This window comes from Macrotis lagotis, chromosome 2 (genome assembly GCF_037893015.1).
Source record: "Macrotis lagotis isolate mMagLag1 chromosome 2, bilby.v1.9.chrom.fasta, whole genome shotgun sequence".
NCBI classification, from domain to species: Eukaryota; Metazoa; Chordata; class Mammalia; order Peramelemorphia; family Peramelidae; genus Macrotis; species Macrotis lagotis.
The window spans coordinates 337593435-337613808 of record NC_133659.1 but is presented as its reverse complement, the minus strand read 5'-3'; the positions used below and the strand labels follow the sequence as shown (position 1 = coordinate 337613808).

Sequence of the window (20374 nt, the reverse complement as noted above, 5' to 3'; positions counted from 1 at the left end):
TTTCAATCAGTGAGATTTTGCATTTTGTATAGTTGCTTTAGAATGTCCAGGTAATACATGACATTAAAACCTATAAAGATAGGACCCTGGAAAGAAGGGGCATCTCAAATCAGGGGGCTACTTCATTATCGGGGACCATGGACCCTTTAATAAAATGCCATTGGTTCAAAGTTCTGCTTCAGTCTTTTATTGTAGGTTGGACAAATTTAATCCCCACAATTATCATATGAAGAAAATGTAACATTACGGAAAGAATAATTTGGCCAAGAAAAGGAAAAGATAGCTTTGGCACCCCAGCTCTTAGCATAGTACACCCAGCAGTTGTTTAATAAATGCTGGCTGAAAGGAATTAAATTGAGTATGCTTGTGGTTGATTTTAATGTAAAATTAAAACCCTGAAAAGATCAAAAGAGTTTATCTTGACTGAGTGTGGGCTGAAGCATTATCTATGGAAATGGAAATCCTCTTGTTACATGGTTATATCTAATTATCTCCTTGATAATGTAATATATCTAGGACAGGACCAAGAACAAAATCTCTTAGGACTTAAATTTTCATGATGAGAGTAATTCCTTTGTTTTGATTATTTTCTTGGAACTGTTAGAAATTCTCTGACTAGATATCTTCAGGATAGAAATTCTCTCACAGGAGGATCCTGGTGGGTGGGGAACATTCTCCAAGACATGAAGTTTGACTCTGGATGGCCAGAATCAAAACTAGAGTGTCAAAAATAGTAGGGAGGAAATGGGGGGTAGAAAAAAGGAGCTACAGGGAGAGGGAAGTAAAGATGCCTTTGGAGCCCCTGAGGAATGGACAAGGAAGGGTGGCACCAGGAGAAGAGGGCAAAAAAAAAGAAGGAAATGTGCAAAGACAGGAGTTCAGGATGATACCTACCACCCCCGATACTAAGCCACATTCCTGCAACAGGTCCTTGAGAGACCACCACACCTGTACCTTGGTGGTCAGAGAATGGACATCCAGGGGGAATGCTACCTCACCCTGACCACTGAAGACCTGAATTCATTCTCTCTATCCCTTATTAAGATTTTTCCCTAGAGATTCCTATCTAGTCTTATCTTAGGGAGATGCAGCAGACTGTAACTATTATATTTGGATGCAGAAAGTGCTTTGTTTGTTAGTTAATTTATTTAGTTTTTATTTTTTAGTACCCAATTCTCTCTCTTCTACCACCCCACCCTTGAGAGAAAGGGCTTTATCCCATGGCATTCTCTTCCTCATTATCCAGATCTTAATTCAATGATTTTGCTATTGGATAATGGTGGCTTTTGTTTGGTCTAGCAAAATCAGACATTTGAGGATTCTTAAATGAGAACTAAACAGCCATACTGGATTAGGAGAAACAAGGGATTCAAGTGAGCAAAAGATGTCCCTGATGAAAGCCAAGTAGATGGTGATAGAGATCATAGCCAACTTGGGACCACCCAGCAGAGACGAGGAAGCAGAGAAAGGAGACAGAAGCACATTCAGAAGGGGGGGGGAAGGGAGCATATAGAGAAAGAAACAGAGATTGAGACATGGAGTGAAGGACGGAGAGAGAGGCAGGAAGACACAGACAGAAAGAGAGAGAAGGGACAGAGAGAGAGAAGGGACAGAGAGGGAGAAAGAGAGGGAGGGAGAGATAGAGATAGAAAGAGACAGAGAAACATAGAGAGAAAGAAAGGAAGAGAGAGACAATCAGACAAGACAGAGACAGAGACAGACAAAGTAATGGAGACACAGAACAGAAAGAAAGAGACGTAGACAGACAAGACAGAAAGATAAAGACACAGAGATAGAGACAAGAGACAGAGAGAGAGGAAGAGAGACAGGGACAGACAAACAAGACAGAGAGACCTAGAGACAGAGACAAAGGGACAGAGAGACAGACACACAGACTAGTAGGACATCTTTCTCAACCTGTTTGAAGGAGGTAGGCCTCAGATTTGGCAGAAGGTTCAGGCCTCTTTCCCCAGTGGAGCCCTTTTGTTCGGCTTTTAGTTCCTGAGGGCAAGGACAAGACTAAGGTCTTACTGGATGAGGTTGTAGTACTGCTCGATCAGCTCCTTCCACTCAGCATCCGAGAGGGTGATCAGGGACTCAGCTGAGATGTCAATGTCCTCGTGCTCCAGCTGGCCCAGGTAGTTCTCACACACCTTGCAGGCCACCTCAATGAGCTCTCCAGGGAGGTCGATGAGCTTCTTCTCATCAGAATTAGCTTGATCTGAAAAGAAAATATACAGCCCAGAGGGAGGCTCTGGTAGTAGACAATCCCAGTGGCTCAGGTCCCAGAAGGAACCCTTAGATCTGAGAAGGGACCCTCAGGGTTGAGAAGGGACCCTTAGCTCATCTGGTTCAATGGGTACCTGAGCAGGACCCCTTCCCTAGAACATCACTAACACACAGGCTGCCCATTTCAGTTTTGAGAGAGATAGACACAGAGACAGAAGGACAGAGAGAGACAAGAGGCAGACAAGAGACAGAAACATTAACAGATGGAGAGAGACAGAGACAAAGGTGGAGACAGAGATAGTCCCAGAGAACCAGCCAGCTAGTCAGACACAGAGAGACAGAGACAGCAAGTCTATAGATCTTTTCAGTGTACATATAAACTTTTAAGTTATCACTGGCAGTGTGGACTGTGGGGAAAGGACAGGATGCTTTTCTTTTTCTTTCCTATTGCCATCATAGAAAGCCTAGGAGTCCTGAAGCACCTCCTGCCTACCAAGGCCATGAAGCTCCCACAGGCATGGTGGATTCTTTGTTGATACCTCAGTCCTTGCCTCACTCTAGGAAAAAAAAAGGCCCAAGTGTTCCAACAGAACCTAAAAGTGGGTCAGCTGTTGTCAATAGGTTGAACAGGCAAGGTTTTGGGTTTTTTTAATTTTGCAGAGGGTAGAGGATAAGGAAAGAAATTTTTAAAAGTCACAGAAATCAAGAGAGAATCAGGGAAACCCAGAGGCAGTGACTCAACCTTTTTGGAAGCAGCCCCAGCAGACATCACAAACCACCAGAAAGAACTGCTATCCAGTGACATCATCCCAGAGTCCCAAGTTGTGAGATGGGAAAAACCCTAAAAGATCTTAATGCTTATAGTCTAGTGGACTTTGAACAAGAGACTCTAGACAAGCCAGAACGTGTGTTCAAGACTGGTTGCTAGGGAGCATCCATGATCTCCATAGAGTGAGTACCATGATTCCCAAGATAAAGAAACTTTAAAAAAGGCCAATACTCACCTTCCCAGTGAGGTTTTACCAGTGGGAGAGTATCCCCTCAAGGAATTGGGGGGGCAATTTTCAATGACTTAAGAAAAATGTCACTGGTGACATGAATCAATTAAGTCCCCTACCGTCTTTGGGATGAGGTTGGAAGAACACAAACAAAAAAAAATTAAGGGCTCAACTGTTTGAAAGACAAAACCCAGGACTGCAGCTAATGATACCACTTTCAACTTTAGCCAAATCTCTGTCATATGGAGGAGTCAAAAAATGTCCCAGTAGGAAGCTAGGTCTGAGCCCAAGAAGACAAAAGTGGTCATCACCAGGCCATCCTCAGACACACTGAGAGTCAAGGACTCCTCCCCTAGGATTTACTGGCATTCATTGAGCATGTGTCAAGAATGCCAACAAAATGCCAAGAATTGCCATTCCTTCAAAAATCTCTTAGTATCTCATTTATGATTACATGGTCAGTCCTAGGTCCAGATCCTGGGTGACACCCAGGACTTCTTCCTCAAAGAATTAAGGGCCTGGTTCATGACCTTTCTTTATACCCCTTCCCCTGCCTTCTCACAAAGGGAGCTCAAGATACATATTGATGCTCCCTCAAATAACCAAACCTTCCAGTTCCTCAATTTACTCCTTATTCCTTCTGCCCCTACTCAGCTAACCACAAAGGTGAGCATACCTTTCCTCTTGCTATCACCCACAAGAATTCTACTTCCATGTTCATGACCTCTGAAATCCCTTAGTCTGATCACAATCTGGTCATCTTTTCACCTTTCCACCCAACCCTGCTCAGTCTCCCTATGACTTATAGTCCTATAATCCCTCAGATGTTTCCAAAATCCACTTTCCTCCTCTCCAAGGCTTGACTCCCTGGTTAACTAGTCCTCTACTAATGCTCTACTTCAGAATCCTTTGTCCTCTTGTCCTATCACCAACTCTGGCTGATTCCCATCATCTACTTCCTTTGATCCTATTCATGTTTCTAAATCCCTTCCCCACTTCCACTGCTCCATAGAGCAGTCTGCTATTGCCTTCTTTTTGAGATTATTGCCCACTTATTCTGTATTTAGCTTGTACTATTATCATGTGTGTGTGTGCACGTGTGTGCGTGTGTGTGCTGTCTCCTCCCCTTGACTGAGAGCTCCTTGAGGGCAGGGAATGTTTAAACCTTTCTTTGTGTTAGGTCCCTTAAAAACGCTTCCTGGATGACTAACTCCTCAGTAGTATTTGGAAACTGGTGGGGTGATTGATAACTTCTGTAGCTCCAGAAGTGCCTCATTACAGATGCAGACAAAGCTCAGGCCCTTCATACTGATGCCAGCCTAGGGAAGTTAGAAGGGATGGATGTCTGAAGTCTGCTGCATTGGCCAGGAATCTCATTACTTTCTTACTGACAATGAGGCTGAAACCCTTGGCTGTTTCTAAGAAGTTCTGAGACTATGTATAGCCACACAATAACCCATTGACTTACTATCTGAACAGTTCTAATTGGCCTAGACCTGTATATAGGATGTCCAGATATCACAAAAAAGAACAAAAAAAAATACACACTGCTATTTTGGCTCATATCTTTAAAATTTTTTTCACTGAGGTTGTACTGCATGCCCACAGATGACTGCAATCCCCAGAACAGGTCTGCAGGCAAGCTGGAGCCAGAGTGTTAACACAGAGAAGGGAGATCCCCCTGCCCAGTTGGTCAGCCTTAAGCATCTCATTTGTCCTTGAGAAATGAGAGAGGCCAAGCTGTGAAGGAAGCATCTGTCACATAAAGGGCCAAAGCTGAAAGAGAAGGTTCTGAAAGATTTCAGGGTTCTCCAAGGCTTTGGCATGATGCAGTCCTGGATGAGCAGGGGCATCCTGAGATGGTCACAGATTTATTGCCCTTAGGCATAGTTCCAAATTGCTCTCCAGAAGGATTGGATCATTTTACAACTCTACCAACAATACATTCATGTTCCAGTTTTCCCACATTTCCTCCAACATTGATCATTTTCCTTTTCTGTTATTTTAGCCAATCTGAATAGGTATAAGGTGTTACCCTCAGAGTTGTTTCAATTCCATTTCTCTAATCAATGATTTCTTTTTTTTTAGGTTTTTGCAAGGCAAATGGGGTTAAGTGGCTTGCCCAAGGCCACACAGCTAGGCAATTATTAAGTGTCTGAGACTGGATTTGAAACCAGGTCCTCCTGACTCCAGGGCTAGTGCTTTATCCACTATGCCACCTAGCCACCCTGTAATCAATGATTTATAACATTTTTTATATGTCTATAGATAGCTTTAATTTGTCATACAGATTTCTCCTAAGGGCAAGACTTGGGTCTTCAAAAGAAAATATGAATGAGCTGTACTCTGGATCTGGAGTATGCAACAATAAAATACCTTTGGGGCAAATGTATGTAAAGACAGAAGAACAGGAGCCACATTCAAGTGGCAATGGCCCAGCTCATCCAATTGACCCAGCACATTGATATGAAGTCAAGAATGGAGAATTCTGGCATGAAGGTTCTAGTACTCAAGGAGACCTGCAGCCTGAGAGCAACAACTGCTCCCTGCCCAAGCAGAAACAGTTATGTGGGAGAGTTTGGAGAAGATATGGAAATCCACTGACCATTTGGCTCTAAGTTCAGATTAGGAACGACTCTGCCAAAATCTAGGTAAACTCTACTTACAGCACACACCTGCTCTTATCAATTTATTAATCTTTTTTTAGGTTTTTGCAAGGCAAACAGGGTTAAGTGGCTAGCCCAAGGCCACACAGCTAGGTAATTATTAAGTGTCTGAGACCAGATTTGAACCCAGGTACTCCTGACTCCAGGGCCGGTGCTTTATCCACTACGCCACCTAGCCGCCCCCAATTTATTAATCTTGAACCAAAAAAGGAAATATAGTAAGTTTTGTTCTTGACAAAGTCATGTTGGTGATTTACTGCAGCTTCCTTTTCTATGTGTTCATCAAACATCCTTTTAATATGTGCTAGAACTTTGCCAGAAATCAAAATCAAGCTCATTGCAGCAAATTCATTTCTCTTCCAAATTGTGAAAACTGCAGTAATATTTGCTTTTCTAACACTACTGGATCATTACTAACCTCTGTAATCTTTCAAAGTTCATTGACAGCAATTTAACAACCTTATCTGCCTGTTCTTGGTATGTATGTAATCTGAGTTTAGTGAATTGAAATCTTCAAGGACGACTAATTCAACTTTTTGTTTTTACCAACTTCTTACTTGTTTGGATATAATTACCCTGTTAGACAATTCTGCTCTGTTCTTTCCAGGCCAAAGATCATTCTCCTTGACAGAGAAAACAATCAAAAAGAGTTGAATATTTTGCTCTTCCTCCCATTCCCTCTTATCACCATGTCCCTCAGCTTCAGCAGGAATACTCCTCTCCTTCAGCACCTAACCTATGTGGACAGTTACTCCAGCTCCTTTTTTAATAACCCAATAAATCCTTTATTATTGCCAAAAATACCTCTATTTTGACCCATCTCTTCATCATTGTCTTCTTTCTTGACCCTGGATTTACTCTTGCTATAACTGTGGTGACTGACAACCCACTTCAGGATACTGGATGCAGCTGTCCTCCTGAAGTCCTCTGAAAAAAGAGAAAGTTGGTGATCTGTTTTCCAACTAGATTCTTCGTGGGACAGTGAAGTATTCACACCTTCCAATTCAATACAAGAAATTCAATTTAGCCAACTCAACATTTATTGGCTAATCACTATGTTGCAAGGCCCTGGGGATACAAATGCCCCAAAGCAACCCAATATAGTAAATAAGAGGAAGGAGGGAGGGCGGGAGGGAGGGAGAGAGAGAGAGAGAGAGAGAGAGAGAGAGAGAGAGAGAGAGAGAGAGAGAGAGAGAGAGAGAGAGAAGGAAAGAAGAGAAGAGAAGAGGAGGGAGAGAAGAGAAAGAATAATGAGGGAAAGAGAGTGAAAAGAGTGAAAGAAAGACAGAGAGAGAGAAAAGATGGATATCATTTGGGAGGGAATGGAAAGTGGAGGCTCATATTTGGGGGAAAGCAAAAACAGTGGAGTTGGAGAATGAAGACCATTAAGGAGTAAGAGGATGGAAAGGTGAGGGGGGAGGCCAAGCTGGGCAGTCCTCCTGAGGGAACCAGTCTTTCCCAGGCCACAGAAGGTGGGGCTGGTGAGGCCCTGAAGGGGGTGACCTGAAAAAAACAGAAGCTTCTTGCTCAATGTTCTCTTTTTTCACAATGTCCTTGAATCTGGAGTTCCCCATACAGAAAGTACAAGGGAAATTCAATCATAAGCCATTTTTCAGATTTTTCAATTAGTTGCAGCTGTGTTGGCTAACCTCAACTTAACCCATATTCATTTTTTTTAATTTTACAATTTTTCCCCCAACCTCACTTCCCTCCCCCCATCCCCCAGAAGGCAGTCTGTTAGTCTTTACTTTGTTTCCCTGGTATACACTGATCTCAGTTGAATGTGATGAGAGAGAAATCATATACTTAAGGAAGAAAAATAAAATATAAGAGATGGCAAAATTATGTAATACATGAGATAACTTTTTTTAAAATTAAAGGTAATAGTCCTTGGTCTTTGTTCAAACTCCACAATTCCTTCATTGGATACAGACGGTATTCTCCATCTCAGATACCCTAAAATTGTCCCTGATAATTGCACTTATGAAACGAGCAAGTCCATTAAAGTTGATAATCAACCCGTGTTGCTGAGCTTAACCCATATTCAAAGGAAAACACACACTTGTTATTTAAATAAGACACAGCTTATAAAATATTTATGTCACTGATCTCTTTTTTTCTCTGAAGAAATGGAGCCCTTTCCCCTCCCTCCTCCCAAACTCCCCACCATGGATGGATCTAGAATCTGGTTTCTGATTTTGCTGTGGGTTCACTGGCCAAGTCATTTAACCTCCACAGATCCCAGTTAACTTATCTGAAAAGTGGGTATCCTACTGTGTGTGGTCCTGAAGGCCTATCCAGCACTTCTTTTGGACAGGAAGGGTGGTCTGCTGGGTGCCAGTAATGGGAGGGGCAGGAAGCAAGAAGGAGAGATGGGCACAGACACAGAGCTGCCTCCTAGCAGGTGCCAGGATGGCATGAGAATGCTTTCTAAGCTACGATCTTAGGGGAGTGCCCTTTCAGAAAGACACAATTGTGCCAGCTGGGGACTCCAGAATTCTGTGTTGGACTCCAACTGTCCTGGCCAGAAGGAAGTTCTCTAGATTCACATCCTGGGCCCAGAGCCAGGAGAGAAGCCCATGTCACCCATCATTCACCCAGGTTTCACATTGTATCAGGTTATCAGAGCATTGAAAAAGCAAAGATTATTTTGACAAAAGCAATTGACCTTTAGTTAACTCTTCTCTTCTCAGGTCTTTTCATTCCACGGCAAAAGTATAAATGATAAAGGGAAGGATACAGAGGGACAGGGAGTGGAGCCAGAAGCATCTGCACCCATTCGCACAATCAGGCCCCTCTCACAAGTGGAGAGTCTACTATGACATTGGATCCCAGAATCAGCAGGTGCAACAGTCCCAATCAGTGAGTCACAACTCACCCAGGAACTCCTGTTTCTCACCATCGGAGCAGAGACCGTAACAACGAGGGAAGAAGGAATGAGGATTAGCTGGAACATACCATGGCAGATTCCGCATGTTCATGCATAGTCCGATCTTCAAAAAATAAACAGACAAAATGACCATGAGCACCTACTTAATAAGGGCCAGGGGCCTAAGCTTGTGGACTGCCAGAAACACCTCCAGTGTATGAATGTCCACAAAATGACACTGTTCAAATGGGTGCTGAAAGAGGTTCTAAGTAAAGGTCTTAAAAAGGAAAGGCCATTGTCCATGAGAATCACTGGGGAAGGCTTCCTAAACGGGGGATTTATTTAGACCACAGCCAGGGGTTGAGAATGGCATTCTAGGGGCAGTCTACAGTTTGAACCAAGAACAAAAATGAATGCAAGGGGACAAAGTGTTATCCAATCTGGCCAGAGTGGTAGACTTTGGAGGATCTTGAATGCTTGATAGGAAGTAGCCTGAAGTGAGAGAGGGGAACCAGTAAGACTCAAGAGATTAGTGCGAGAGCCCAGGAAGGTGGGAGTGAGGGTCTCAGCTCAGAGGGGAGGACAAGGAAAGGCTGCAGGGACAGAAGTCAAATTGATCACTACCCTGTGAGCCCTTGCTTCTGAGAAAACTAAGGTTCTGAGTGGCTTGGCCTGGGTACTACAGTCAATGGGTGTCCAAGGCAAGAATGAACCTGAGTCCAGGACCAGGGTACAGTGTACCGCCTGTCTCCCCTCCCCCGCATTGTGGTTTCACTCAGGTCTTCCTGATAGTCCTAAATGGGCCTCTGTATGAACTCTACCCTTACTATTATCTCTTTTCCATCTTGGGTCCAAGTTACCTAAGATGAATGCCTTTTTTTAATCACAGAAATTGCTCTCCATGGATAGACCTTCCTTACTTGACAAGAGCTTTCTTGGGTTCTGTCCATCTTCTTCAATTTCCTCAGTCCATCCCTCCCTAGAGTCATCCTCCTCTGGCCATTTTCCAAAATAGCCATGTTCTTTCTAAAATATAGTGGCATGTCCAGCAAACTGATGAGGAGCACCATCTTTGGGCCTCCCAAAGACCACAGACTCTTCTCCTCTGAGCTAGCTCTCCTTCATAGCCTCAGTCACAAGACATGGCAGCAAGAAATGAAAGATAATCATTCAGCTCTTCACTCTTCCCCTAGAGAGTAATGTGCTCCAATATGGGAGGGTGGGAATGGGAAAGCAGAAAACTAACCGAGAACTAGGCACTCTCTGCAGAGGCTAAGCTAGGAACTGAGAGTTTGTGCTATGGCTCACCATTCTGATTTCTGTGGGTAGCTCCTCTTGAGGGCACCAAACATATGGCCTTCGCGGGGGGGGGGGGCATTATAGACCACTTCTTCTTAGAGAGAGGTCTCAAAGGGCGCATGGACACAAATATTGCTTGGGGACCATCCTTGTATCCTTTATTTGATGGGATCTGCTTTCTTCCCATTCCCCTGTGGATTCTCCAAAGCCCAGCAAAGCCAGTGAATCACAACCTCTGAAGTCCCTAATTTACTTAAATTGTCCCATTTTTCCTCAGTCCAATGAAGTAAGTAAGGAAAATAGGGTTGCACCCATTTTGCAGATGGGAACACTGTTCTGGTGATGGACTGTATGCCTATCATTCAATAATTTACCTTGGTCAGAATGGATAGATTCATCACCAGAAATTTCGTTACCAAGTGAAAAACATGTCTGGCCAGAGCAGCTTATCTTCCCTAGTCTTAGTTTCTATAGCTATAAACTAGAAATATAAACTAGGCTAATGATAATAATAATAATAACAGAAAAAGTTTCAGGATGAGAAAAGCAATAATGGCAGGAATGGACAGACCAAGAGAGGGAGCTGTTTAGCCATAGCCCTGGAGTTGGGCACAGGAGGCAGGCTAGAGGGTCCTGAGGCTCTGGCCAAGGCTTGAGTGACCTCCCTCCATCTGCCCTCAGCCTTCAGATCATGTGAGACACTTGTTGAGGGAGACAAAATAGGCTGAGAATCACAATTGTCCTCACTTTGGTTTTCGTGGACCAATTTAGATCAGAACCTATTTTGAACATGGATTATCTAAGAATAAACAATTTAGATTAAGAAGCAAGGTTTTCCTGCTTTAGATCAGATCTGAAGTGACCCGTGTCTTAAATTCATTTGGCTCAGCAACCACAAAATAAAAGCCAGGTGGTTATCAATAGCCCTCAACAGTCCACGTCACAGGCATGGAACGGGTTAGCAGGCTGGTTTCTGCAGAGTGGGGGAGGGGGTAGAGAGCAAGGCAGGAAGCTTTGGATTCATCTCTGAAGCTTCCTGCTTTGCCCGATTACTGCAAAGAACTCACCTTGGTGGTAAAGGATGCTGTTTTTCCATAATGATTCAACATCTGCTCACAACTTAAGTTATGGTAGTCAACCACATCCCTCTTTATCGTCCAAAGGAAGTAGGGAATTTCTGTTTTTACCAACCTAGACTGGCACAAAAAATTCTTTATCAATAGCAAATACATCCTCAACAGTCATATTCTCAACAGTCAAAACACAAACAGGGGAACTGAGGCTTCCTTAGGATTCCTTTATGTGGAAAAAATAAAGAACCCTCTAAAAATATGGAAAGATGGACACATAGGTAGAGTACTCTGGACTTGGTCTGAGAGGATGACAAATATGCCTGGCTAGGCAAGAAGCCTGAATTGCTCCCTAAGATATGCTAAGCTGGTTGTATGGATTCTCCAGTCCTAGGCTGGCAAAGGCCATCTAAAGCCAATATTTCTGTTTCATTTACATGGGAATAAATTTGTCTTTTCCACCTTTTTCACCATACTATCTAATACTTTAGAAAAAATATAGTAAGTGCTCCTTTAAATACTTTTCTAGGGCTAGAATAATGCTAAAAGCAGTTCAAAAGTTTAAATAGAGAAATTCATAAGTGGATTAAGTTTGCCATTCTTTGACATCAGCTCCTAGTGATAGGTAGCTCTCAAATGTGCAGGGGCCTGAGGTGCTCAGAAGAGAAATTCCCTTCTAACAAGGGTCTTGAGAGCATTTGCAGTTAATAAATAGAGGCTCTAGAGCTTGGAGGGACTTGAGTAATGACAGGGTCCTCATTTTATTGATGAGAAAACTGAGGTCCAGAGAATGTGCCCAAAGCCAGATAAGGAACAGGCAGAACCAAAATCCCTGATTCTGAATCCATGACCTAACTTGTCTCCTCTCTGAATTACTCTGGATGAGGTGGCTTCTCCCCTCATCCATTCCCTACCTTTAGGCTAGGACTGGAGAAAGGTGGCAGAGGAGAGGAAGCACCCCACTCTGGTGTGCCAGTCAGGGAGATTCTGCGAGAAGTCCAACGACAGTAAGATTAAAAGAGTTTAAGACTACTGAGTCCAGTGGTCTCTATCTTCTCTTTCATCTTAGGATGCTATCTGCCTATGGCCAAGACAGAGATTTTATCCAATTAGTCCCCTACAATAGGCCCTCAAACTGGCTGGGACTTTAGGTCAGGAACTCCCTCCTCATTTACAAAGATCTCCTTATATCAAGGGGCTATATAGAGGGATATCAAATAAGGTACACAGCAAAAAGCTTGGGGACATCCTAAAATGTAATCAAGAAATACAGACAGAATAATCACACACCCAGACATATATCTAAACACAAGTATAAAAATAAGCCATATATCTATGTAATCCTACCATCACATCATGGATGTTATTTGATTTCTGAAAAATCATCTCATTATCATCTTCAATGTCAATATACTTGCTTTCTATTTAGAAAAAAGGATAACATTAATGAAATCACCAGCATGATTAACACTCTTCCCCACCCTTAACTGTTCTCCTATGCCAGTGAGGGTGGAAGTGAAGGTGAGGGTGTGACATGAACTCTGGGGGTCTCAGGCTCCTGACTTGGAGGGTGAGGGGACTACATTGGATGCCTCAGGGGGGTTGACTAGCTTAAGAGTTCATCATCAACTCTCTTTTTTTCCCATTTTCCTCATCTCCTATCCCTCCAGTGCTATCTGCCTCTATTTCCTGTTTCACCCCATCTCACATAATGAAGTGGCCTTAGGATGATTCATTACCAAGATCAACCTTTGTACCTGCACAAATCATCCCATTTCATCCCATTTCCTACAACATATTAGATGATCCCTCTGTCATCCCCACTGAATCATTCATTTTTAATCTCTTCCTGTTTATTTGTTGTGTTCTTACTACCTACATATCCATGTTTTTTTTCATCTTCAAGACACTTTCATCTGATCCACCTAGTCTTGCTATCACCCCCCATCTCTTTCTTGGCTTTATGGCTAAACTACTTGAGAATCTGTCCATGGTAGGTGCCTTCACTTCCCCTCCTCTCCCTCTCAACTGTTTTTGTTTTTCAATTCTTCTTAACTTTTTGCAATCTGACTTCTGGTTCTACCAAAACTGCCTTCTCCCAAGGTTACCAATGACCTCTTAATCCCTAAATCTTTTTCTCAACCGTCATTCTCCTTGCTCTTTCTGCAACCTCTAACTCTTTTAAGTCCTTCATCACCAGTCCCCTTCCACCCTTTCCCATCTTCTTATACTTCACTCCCATAATGCTCTCTTTGATCCAAGGACACTGGTCTACTACTTGTCCTTGAAGAAGAGACTCCATAATTCCTAATTCCAGACATTTTTACAAGAATCTTTTCCCTCATCTCTTCCTCGTGACTTCCCTAGATCTTTTCAAGACCTTGCTAAAAATCCCATCTTCTAGAGGAAATTTCAAAATTCCCTTTCATTGTAGTGCCTTCCCTTCATTGATCATCTCCAATGGATCTTGTCTTTGGCTTCTTTATCCATTGTTGTTAGCATTTTGAGTTCCCTGACTGGTTTTAGCTTTCTTTGTATCCCCAATACTTAGTGTTACAGTTGGCACATTATATTTATTGATTGGCTGACACACAAAGTCAATCCCTTCATTTGGTCCTCACTTTCACCTTGGTTTTGGTCGTCAGCCCAGGGTAGAAGCATTGAAATCATCAAGGAAGAGTTGCTAAAATTGTTTTTCAAGAATATTTTTTTTCATCATAAGATACTATAATATTGTTTTGGAACAAGCATTTAAAATGTCATTATGACCACAATGAATTAAGTTTGATACAGAGAACATTCATATTCCCTCCATAATTAACAAAAACAAAAAGTACAGCAAAACCTTGAGGAAGAATGGTATTATGAAATGAATACTCATCGAGTATGTAACAACAGAGTTTAGAATGGGGGTATTTCTCCCAACACTGCAATTTTATATCCTTTCTTTTCTGTTTGCCTGTTGTAGGGGTAGTTATCTAGAATAAAAATGTAACTCAATACTAAATAGAAGCATTAGTGAGTGTCTTTTGTTGGTAACCCAAAAATATGAATAAACAAATCCCTACCCAAAAAGAAAAGAAAGAGCCAGGGCAGGAGTCCCATCCAAAGGGAAATCTGAACATCTGTCACCATGAATCCACGGAGGTTAAGTCTCAACGAGGGACAAGCCTACAGATGCAAATCTGGAACTTGCAGAGCTTAGCCCTGGAGGGGCTAAGTAAATCCAGTTTGAACTACAAAACCAGCAGGTGGGCCCATGTAAGAGGAGAGAAGCTAAAAAAATTCAAGCCAGACACTGCCCCCAGAAGTGTGCAGGTTCCAACAGTAATGTCAAGTCCAAAGTCAATAAGGAGGCTAGAAGAATGAACCAAACCATAAAGAGTTATTAGGAAGAAAAAGAAATGGAAAGCAATAGGGAAATAACCATCATTTTTTGTATATGACACAATGGTATAATCAGAGAACCTGAGAGTCAACTAAAAAATTAAGACAATAAACACCTTCATTAAATTTGCAGGTTATAAAATAAACCCACAGAAATCAGCATTTCTATTTTATTTTATTTTATTCTATTTAGGTTTTTGCAAGGCAAATGGGGTTAAGTGGCTTGCCCAAGGCCACACAGCTAAGTAATTATTAAGTGTCTGAGGTCGTATTTGAACTCAGGTCCTCCTGACTCCAAGGCCAGTGCTCTATCCACTGCGATACCTAGCTGCCCCTTATTTCTATTTTATTAACAAAATCAAGCAGGAAGAGATAGAGAAACTCCATTTAAAATAATTATAGACAGTATAAAGTACTTGGAAGTCTGCTGGCCAAGACATATACAAGAACTTTTAAAACACATTTACTAAACACTTAATACAGTAATAGTTGGTGAAATATTAATTGTTCATGGCCAAAGCAATATAAAAATGACATTACCTAAATTAATTTACCTATTCAGTATCATATCAATTAAATCATCAAAGAATTACTTTACAGAATTAGAAAAAATAATAAAATTCACTTGAAGGAACAAAAAAATCAAGAATCAGAAGAACAGGGGCAACTAGATGGCACAGTGGACCAAGCAATGGTCCTGAAGTCAGGAGGATCTGAGTTCGAATTTGACCTCAGATACTTGATTCTTATTAGCTGTGTGACCTTGGGGAAATAACTTAACCCCATTGTCCCACAAAAGCCAACAACATAAAAGGAATATCAAGGGAATCAATGAAAAGGAAAAGGGAAGGAAGGCAGTCTAGCAATACAACATTTCAAACTATAATTACAAGCCCATATTCATCAAAATATTTGCTACTAGTTAAGAAAAGGAGAGATTGATGAGTAAATGTCCATCAATTGGGAAATAGCTTAACAAAGTGTGATACATGTGTATATACATATATATATATATATATATATACATATATATATATATACATATATATATATATATATATATATATATATATATATATATATTATGGAACACACTTGTTCTATTAGAAACCAAGAGGGATGGGATTTCAGAGATGCCCAGAAAGACTTGCATGAACTGATGCTGAGCAAAATGAGCAGAACCAGAAGAACATTGAACACCCTAAAAGCAAATGTGGGTGATGATCAACCTTAATGGACTTGCTCATTCCATCAATGCAATAATATGGGGCATTTTTAGTGTAACTGTGATGGAGAATACCACTGTATCCAGAGAAAGAACTGTGGAGTTTAAACAAAGACCAAAGTCTATTACCTTCAATTTTTTTTAAAGTGTCTTATGTACAATATAGTTTTGCTATTTCTAATATTTCCTTTTTTCCTCAAGGATATGATTTCTCTCTCAACACAGTCAATTTCGATCAATGTATAGCATGGAAACAATGTAAAGATTATCAAATTATCTTTGGGGGGATGTGGGGAGGGACTGGAGGGTGGGGGAAAATTGTAAAATTCAAAACCCTACAAAAAATGATAGTTAAGTTCTACCATTGTTTAAAATTGGAAAACTAATAAAATATTTTTAAAAGATAAGGAAAGATGATGTACACAATATAGAAGCAAATGAGCATAATAACCTAATATTTAACAATACTAGTTATTGGGACAAGAACTAACTATTTGATAAAAAACCTGTTAGGAAAACTAGAAAGTAATCTGGTAGAGACTAGGCACAGACCAATAGCTCACACCAAGATAAAGTCAAAATAGGTGTATGATTTGGGAAATATCATAAGCAAATCAGTGGGGCAGAGAAGAAACTCACCTGTCAGATCTATGGCTAGGGGAAGAGTTCATGACCAAACAAAAGAAGGGAAAGTTCACAGAAAATAAAATGGATAATTTTGATTACATAAAATATAAAACTAATAAACTAATTGAACAAAGAAAGCTAATGCATCTAAAATTAGAAGCAGGAAAAAGAAAAGTTTTTTAGCAAATTTCTCTCATAAAGGTCTCATTTCTAAAATATATAGGTGAGTCAAATTTACAAGAATTCGAGTTATTCCTCAAATAATAAATGGTCAAAGAATATAAATAGACAGGTTTCAGAGGAAGGAATAAAAGCATCAATAGTCATATTTTTAAAATGCTCTAAATCACTAATAATTGGAGAAATTAGGGAAAATAATTAAGAGAAATCAAAACAACAAATGTAGGAGGGGAAGTTGGAAAATAGATTGTTGATAGAGTTGTGAATTAGTCCAACAATTTCTAAGGGCAATTTGGAGCTATGCCCAAAAAGTTTTTTGTTTTCTGACCCTTTGACCCATCAATATCACAACTAAGTTTATATCCCAAAGAGATCAATGAAAGAGATATGCATAAAATATTTGTAGCAGCTCTTTTTGTGGTAGCAAAGAATTGGAAACTGAAGGGATGTTCATCAATTGGGGAATAGCTGGACAAGTTGTGGTATAAGAATTTGATAGAATAATATTGTGTGTAACAAAACATGAAGGGAACAGTTTCAGAAAAACTAAGGCAACATATGAACTGAGGCAAAGTAAAATGAGTAGAGCTAAGAGAACATTAATAGTAATATTATAATGATGATTAACTGCAAACCCTGATGAACACAATGACCCACCATAATTCCAAAGGACTAATGATGAAGAATACTATCCACCTTTGGACAGAATATAGATTGAAGCACAGTTTAAAAATCTTTTTTTCTTGCTTCATTTTTTGGAATATGGCTAATTTATTTTGTATGACTTTATATTTTGTAAGAGGTTTCATATGTCTTATTTTTACAATGAGTGATAGAGAAAATCAAGAGTTCAATCTCAGAAGAAAATGAAATCAAAACACTTACTTGTAAGCATCAAAGGAAAATGTAAAATGATGATGTTTAAAAGACTTCTTGGAAGAGTTTAAAAAGAATTTTAAAATCAAATGAAAGAAGTAGAAGAAAAATTGGGAAAAGAAGTAATGCAAGAAAATTATGAAAAGAAAATTAACCAAATGGAAAAAGAGATCCAAAAGCTAACAGAAAAAAATAACTTCTTAAAAATTAGAATTGGGCAAGGGAGAAACTAATGACTTCATAAGACATTAAGAATTCATATGCTAGTTGGGGCGGCTAGGTGGCATAGTAGATAGAGCACTGGCCCTGGAGTCAGGAGTACCTGAGTTCAAATCCGGCCTCAGACACTTAATAATTAGCTAGCTGTGTGGCCTTGGGCAAGCCACTTAACCCCATTGCCTAGCAAAAACCTAAAAAAAAAAAAAAAAAGAATTCATAAAAACAAAATCAAAATAATGAAAAATAAAAGAAAATATAAAATACCTCATTAGAAAAACAGATCCTGCACTAATACATTGTTGGTGGAGCTATGAACTTATCCAACCTTTCTGGACAGCAATTTAGAATTATTCACAAAGGGCAACAAAAATGTGCATACCATTTGATCTAGCAATACCACCACTGGGTCTACACCCTGAAGAGATTATGAAAAAGGGTAAAAATATCACTTGTACAAAAATATTCATAGCAGACCTGTTTGTGGTGGCAAAGAATTGGAAATGTCCTTCAATTTGGGAATGGCTTAACAAACTGTGGTCTATGTATGTCGTGGAACAATATTGCTCTATTAGAAACCAGGAAGGATGGGAATTCAGGGAAGCCTGGAAGGATTTGCATGAACTGATTGATGCTGAGTGAGATGAGCAATCATGATATCAGACAAAATTAAAGTTAAAATAAACTTAATTAAAAGAGATAAGCATGTAAATTACATTCTGCTAAAAAGTACCATAAATAATGAAGTAATATCAATACTAAAAATAAATGTACCAAATACTGCAAGCATCAAAATTTATAAAGGAAAAGGTAAATGAATTACAGACAGAAGTAGAAAGCAAAACTATAATAGTGGAGTTCTTCAATCTTTCCCTCTCAGAACTAGATAAATCTAACAAAAAAATAAATAAGATAAGAGTCAAGGGAGAGGAATAGACTCTTAGATAAGTTAGATGTGTTGGACATCTGAAGAGAAGTGAATGGAAATAAAAAGAACTATGTATTTTTCTCAACCAGCACATGGTACCTTTAAAAAAACTGATCATATATTAGGGCATAAAAACCTTATGTGGTCAAATTTCAAAAAGTAGAACTATGAAATGCATATTCTTTTCAGATTATAATGCAATAAAAATTTTGTTTTATGAAAACACAAATTAAAAATTAATGGAAGACTAAATAATCTAATCTAAATCTAAATAACCTGATTAAAGAATACTACTTCAAGGCAGCTAGGTGGCAGAGTAGATAGAGCACTGGCCTTGAAATCAGGAGGACCTGAGTTCAAATTTGACCTTAGACACTTAATAATTGTCTAGTTATGTGACTTTGGGAAAGTCACTTAACCCAATTGCCTTAAATTAAAAAAGAAATAGTATTTCAAAGAACAAATCACAGAAACAATAAATTTTATTAATGAGAATGATAATAATGAGTCAGCATACCAAAACCTATGGAATGTAGCAAAAGCCTTAATCAGAAGTAAATTTAAATACTGATATGTTTATGTCAATAAAGAATATATCAATGAATTGAGTATGTAATTTAAAAAAAACTAAGAAAAGAACAAATTGGACATCAAATTTAGAAATCTGAAAAATTAATAAATTAATAAAATAAGGAACTGGTTTTATGAAAAAACAATAAAATAGATAAAATATTAATTAGTGTGATTTTTTTAAAGAAAGAAAACCAAATTATTAGTATCAAAAGTGAAAAAGGTAACTATACCACTAAAGAAGATGAAATTAAGGCAATTATTAAGAGTCATTTTACCCAATTATATGCCAATAAATTCAACAATTTAAATGAAATGAACAAATACTTGCAAAAATATAAACAGCTTTGATGAACAGAAAGGGAAATAACATTTCTAAATAAATCTATTTTAGAAAAAGAAATTGGACTGGCCCTAAGTGAACTTCCTAAGAAAAAAGCATAGATAGATTTACAAGCGAATTCTACCAAACATTTAAGAATCAACTAATTCCAATTTGAATAAATTATTTGGAATAAACCAATTTGAATAAATTATTTGGAATAATAGATAAAGGAGTCCTAACAAACATTTAAGAATCAATACCAATTTGAATAAATTATTTGGAATAATAGGTAAAGAAGGAGTCCTTTTGTAAAAGCAATATGATGCTGTTACCTAAACCAGGAAAAGCAAAACCAGAGAAAGAAAATTATAGGCCAATTTCACTAATGAATATTCACTTAATGAATATTAGTACAAAAATCTTAAATAAAATACTAGCTAGGTATGGGGCAGCTAGGTGGCACAGTGGATAAAGCACTGGTCCTGGAGTCAGGAGTACCTGAGTTCAAATCCGACCTCAGACACTTAATAATCGCCTAGCTGTGTGGCCTTGGGCAAGCCACTTAATCCCATTGCCTTAAATAATAATAATAATAATAAAATACTAGCTAGGAAAGTACAGCAATCTATCATAAAAATTATACATTATGACCAAATGCAATTTATACTAGGAATGCAGGATTGGTTCAATAAAAGAAAATCATATAATTATTATCAATAGATATAGAAAAAGTTTTTTTTTAAACAAACAAGTTTGAAAGCATATAGATTTTTTTTTCCCTTAACATGTAAAGAAGCATCTACCTAAAACTATCAGAAGCATTATCTGCAAAGGGAATAAGCAAGAATCTGCCTTCTCATTAAAAATCAGAGGTGAAACATGGATGTCCAATATCACCATTTTTATTCA

General features: G+C 39.2%; 1 protein-coding gene across 7 annotated transcripts in view; it reads right to left on the bottom strand.

Annotated features, from left to right (window-relative positions):
* The window catches only part of TTLL8 (tubulin tyrosine ligase like 8), a 78566-nt gene that overhangs the window by 18640 nt on the left and 39552 nt on the right, over positions 1–20374 (bottom strand). For 6 of the 7 annotated variants that reach the window (XM_074227231.1, XM_074227230.1, XM_074227234.1 and 3 more), the window contains 5 exons: positions 12479–12552; positions 11129–11257; positions 8772–8886; positions 6698–6820; positions 2032–2221 (listed from right to left, as the gene is read on the bottom strand). In XM_074227231.1, the coding sequence (XP_074083332.1) occupies positions 2032–2221; positions 6698–6820; positions 8772–8886; positions 11129–11257; positions 12479–12552 (631 nt within the window). Of the gene's footprint in view, positions 1–2031; positions 2222–6697; positions 6821–8771; positions 8887–11128; positions 11258–12478; positions 12553–14199; positions 14406–20374 lie in introns of those variants that run through there. The other variant, XM_074227236.1, reaches the window with a different exon arrangement.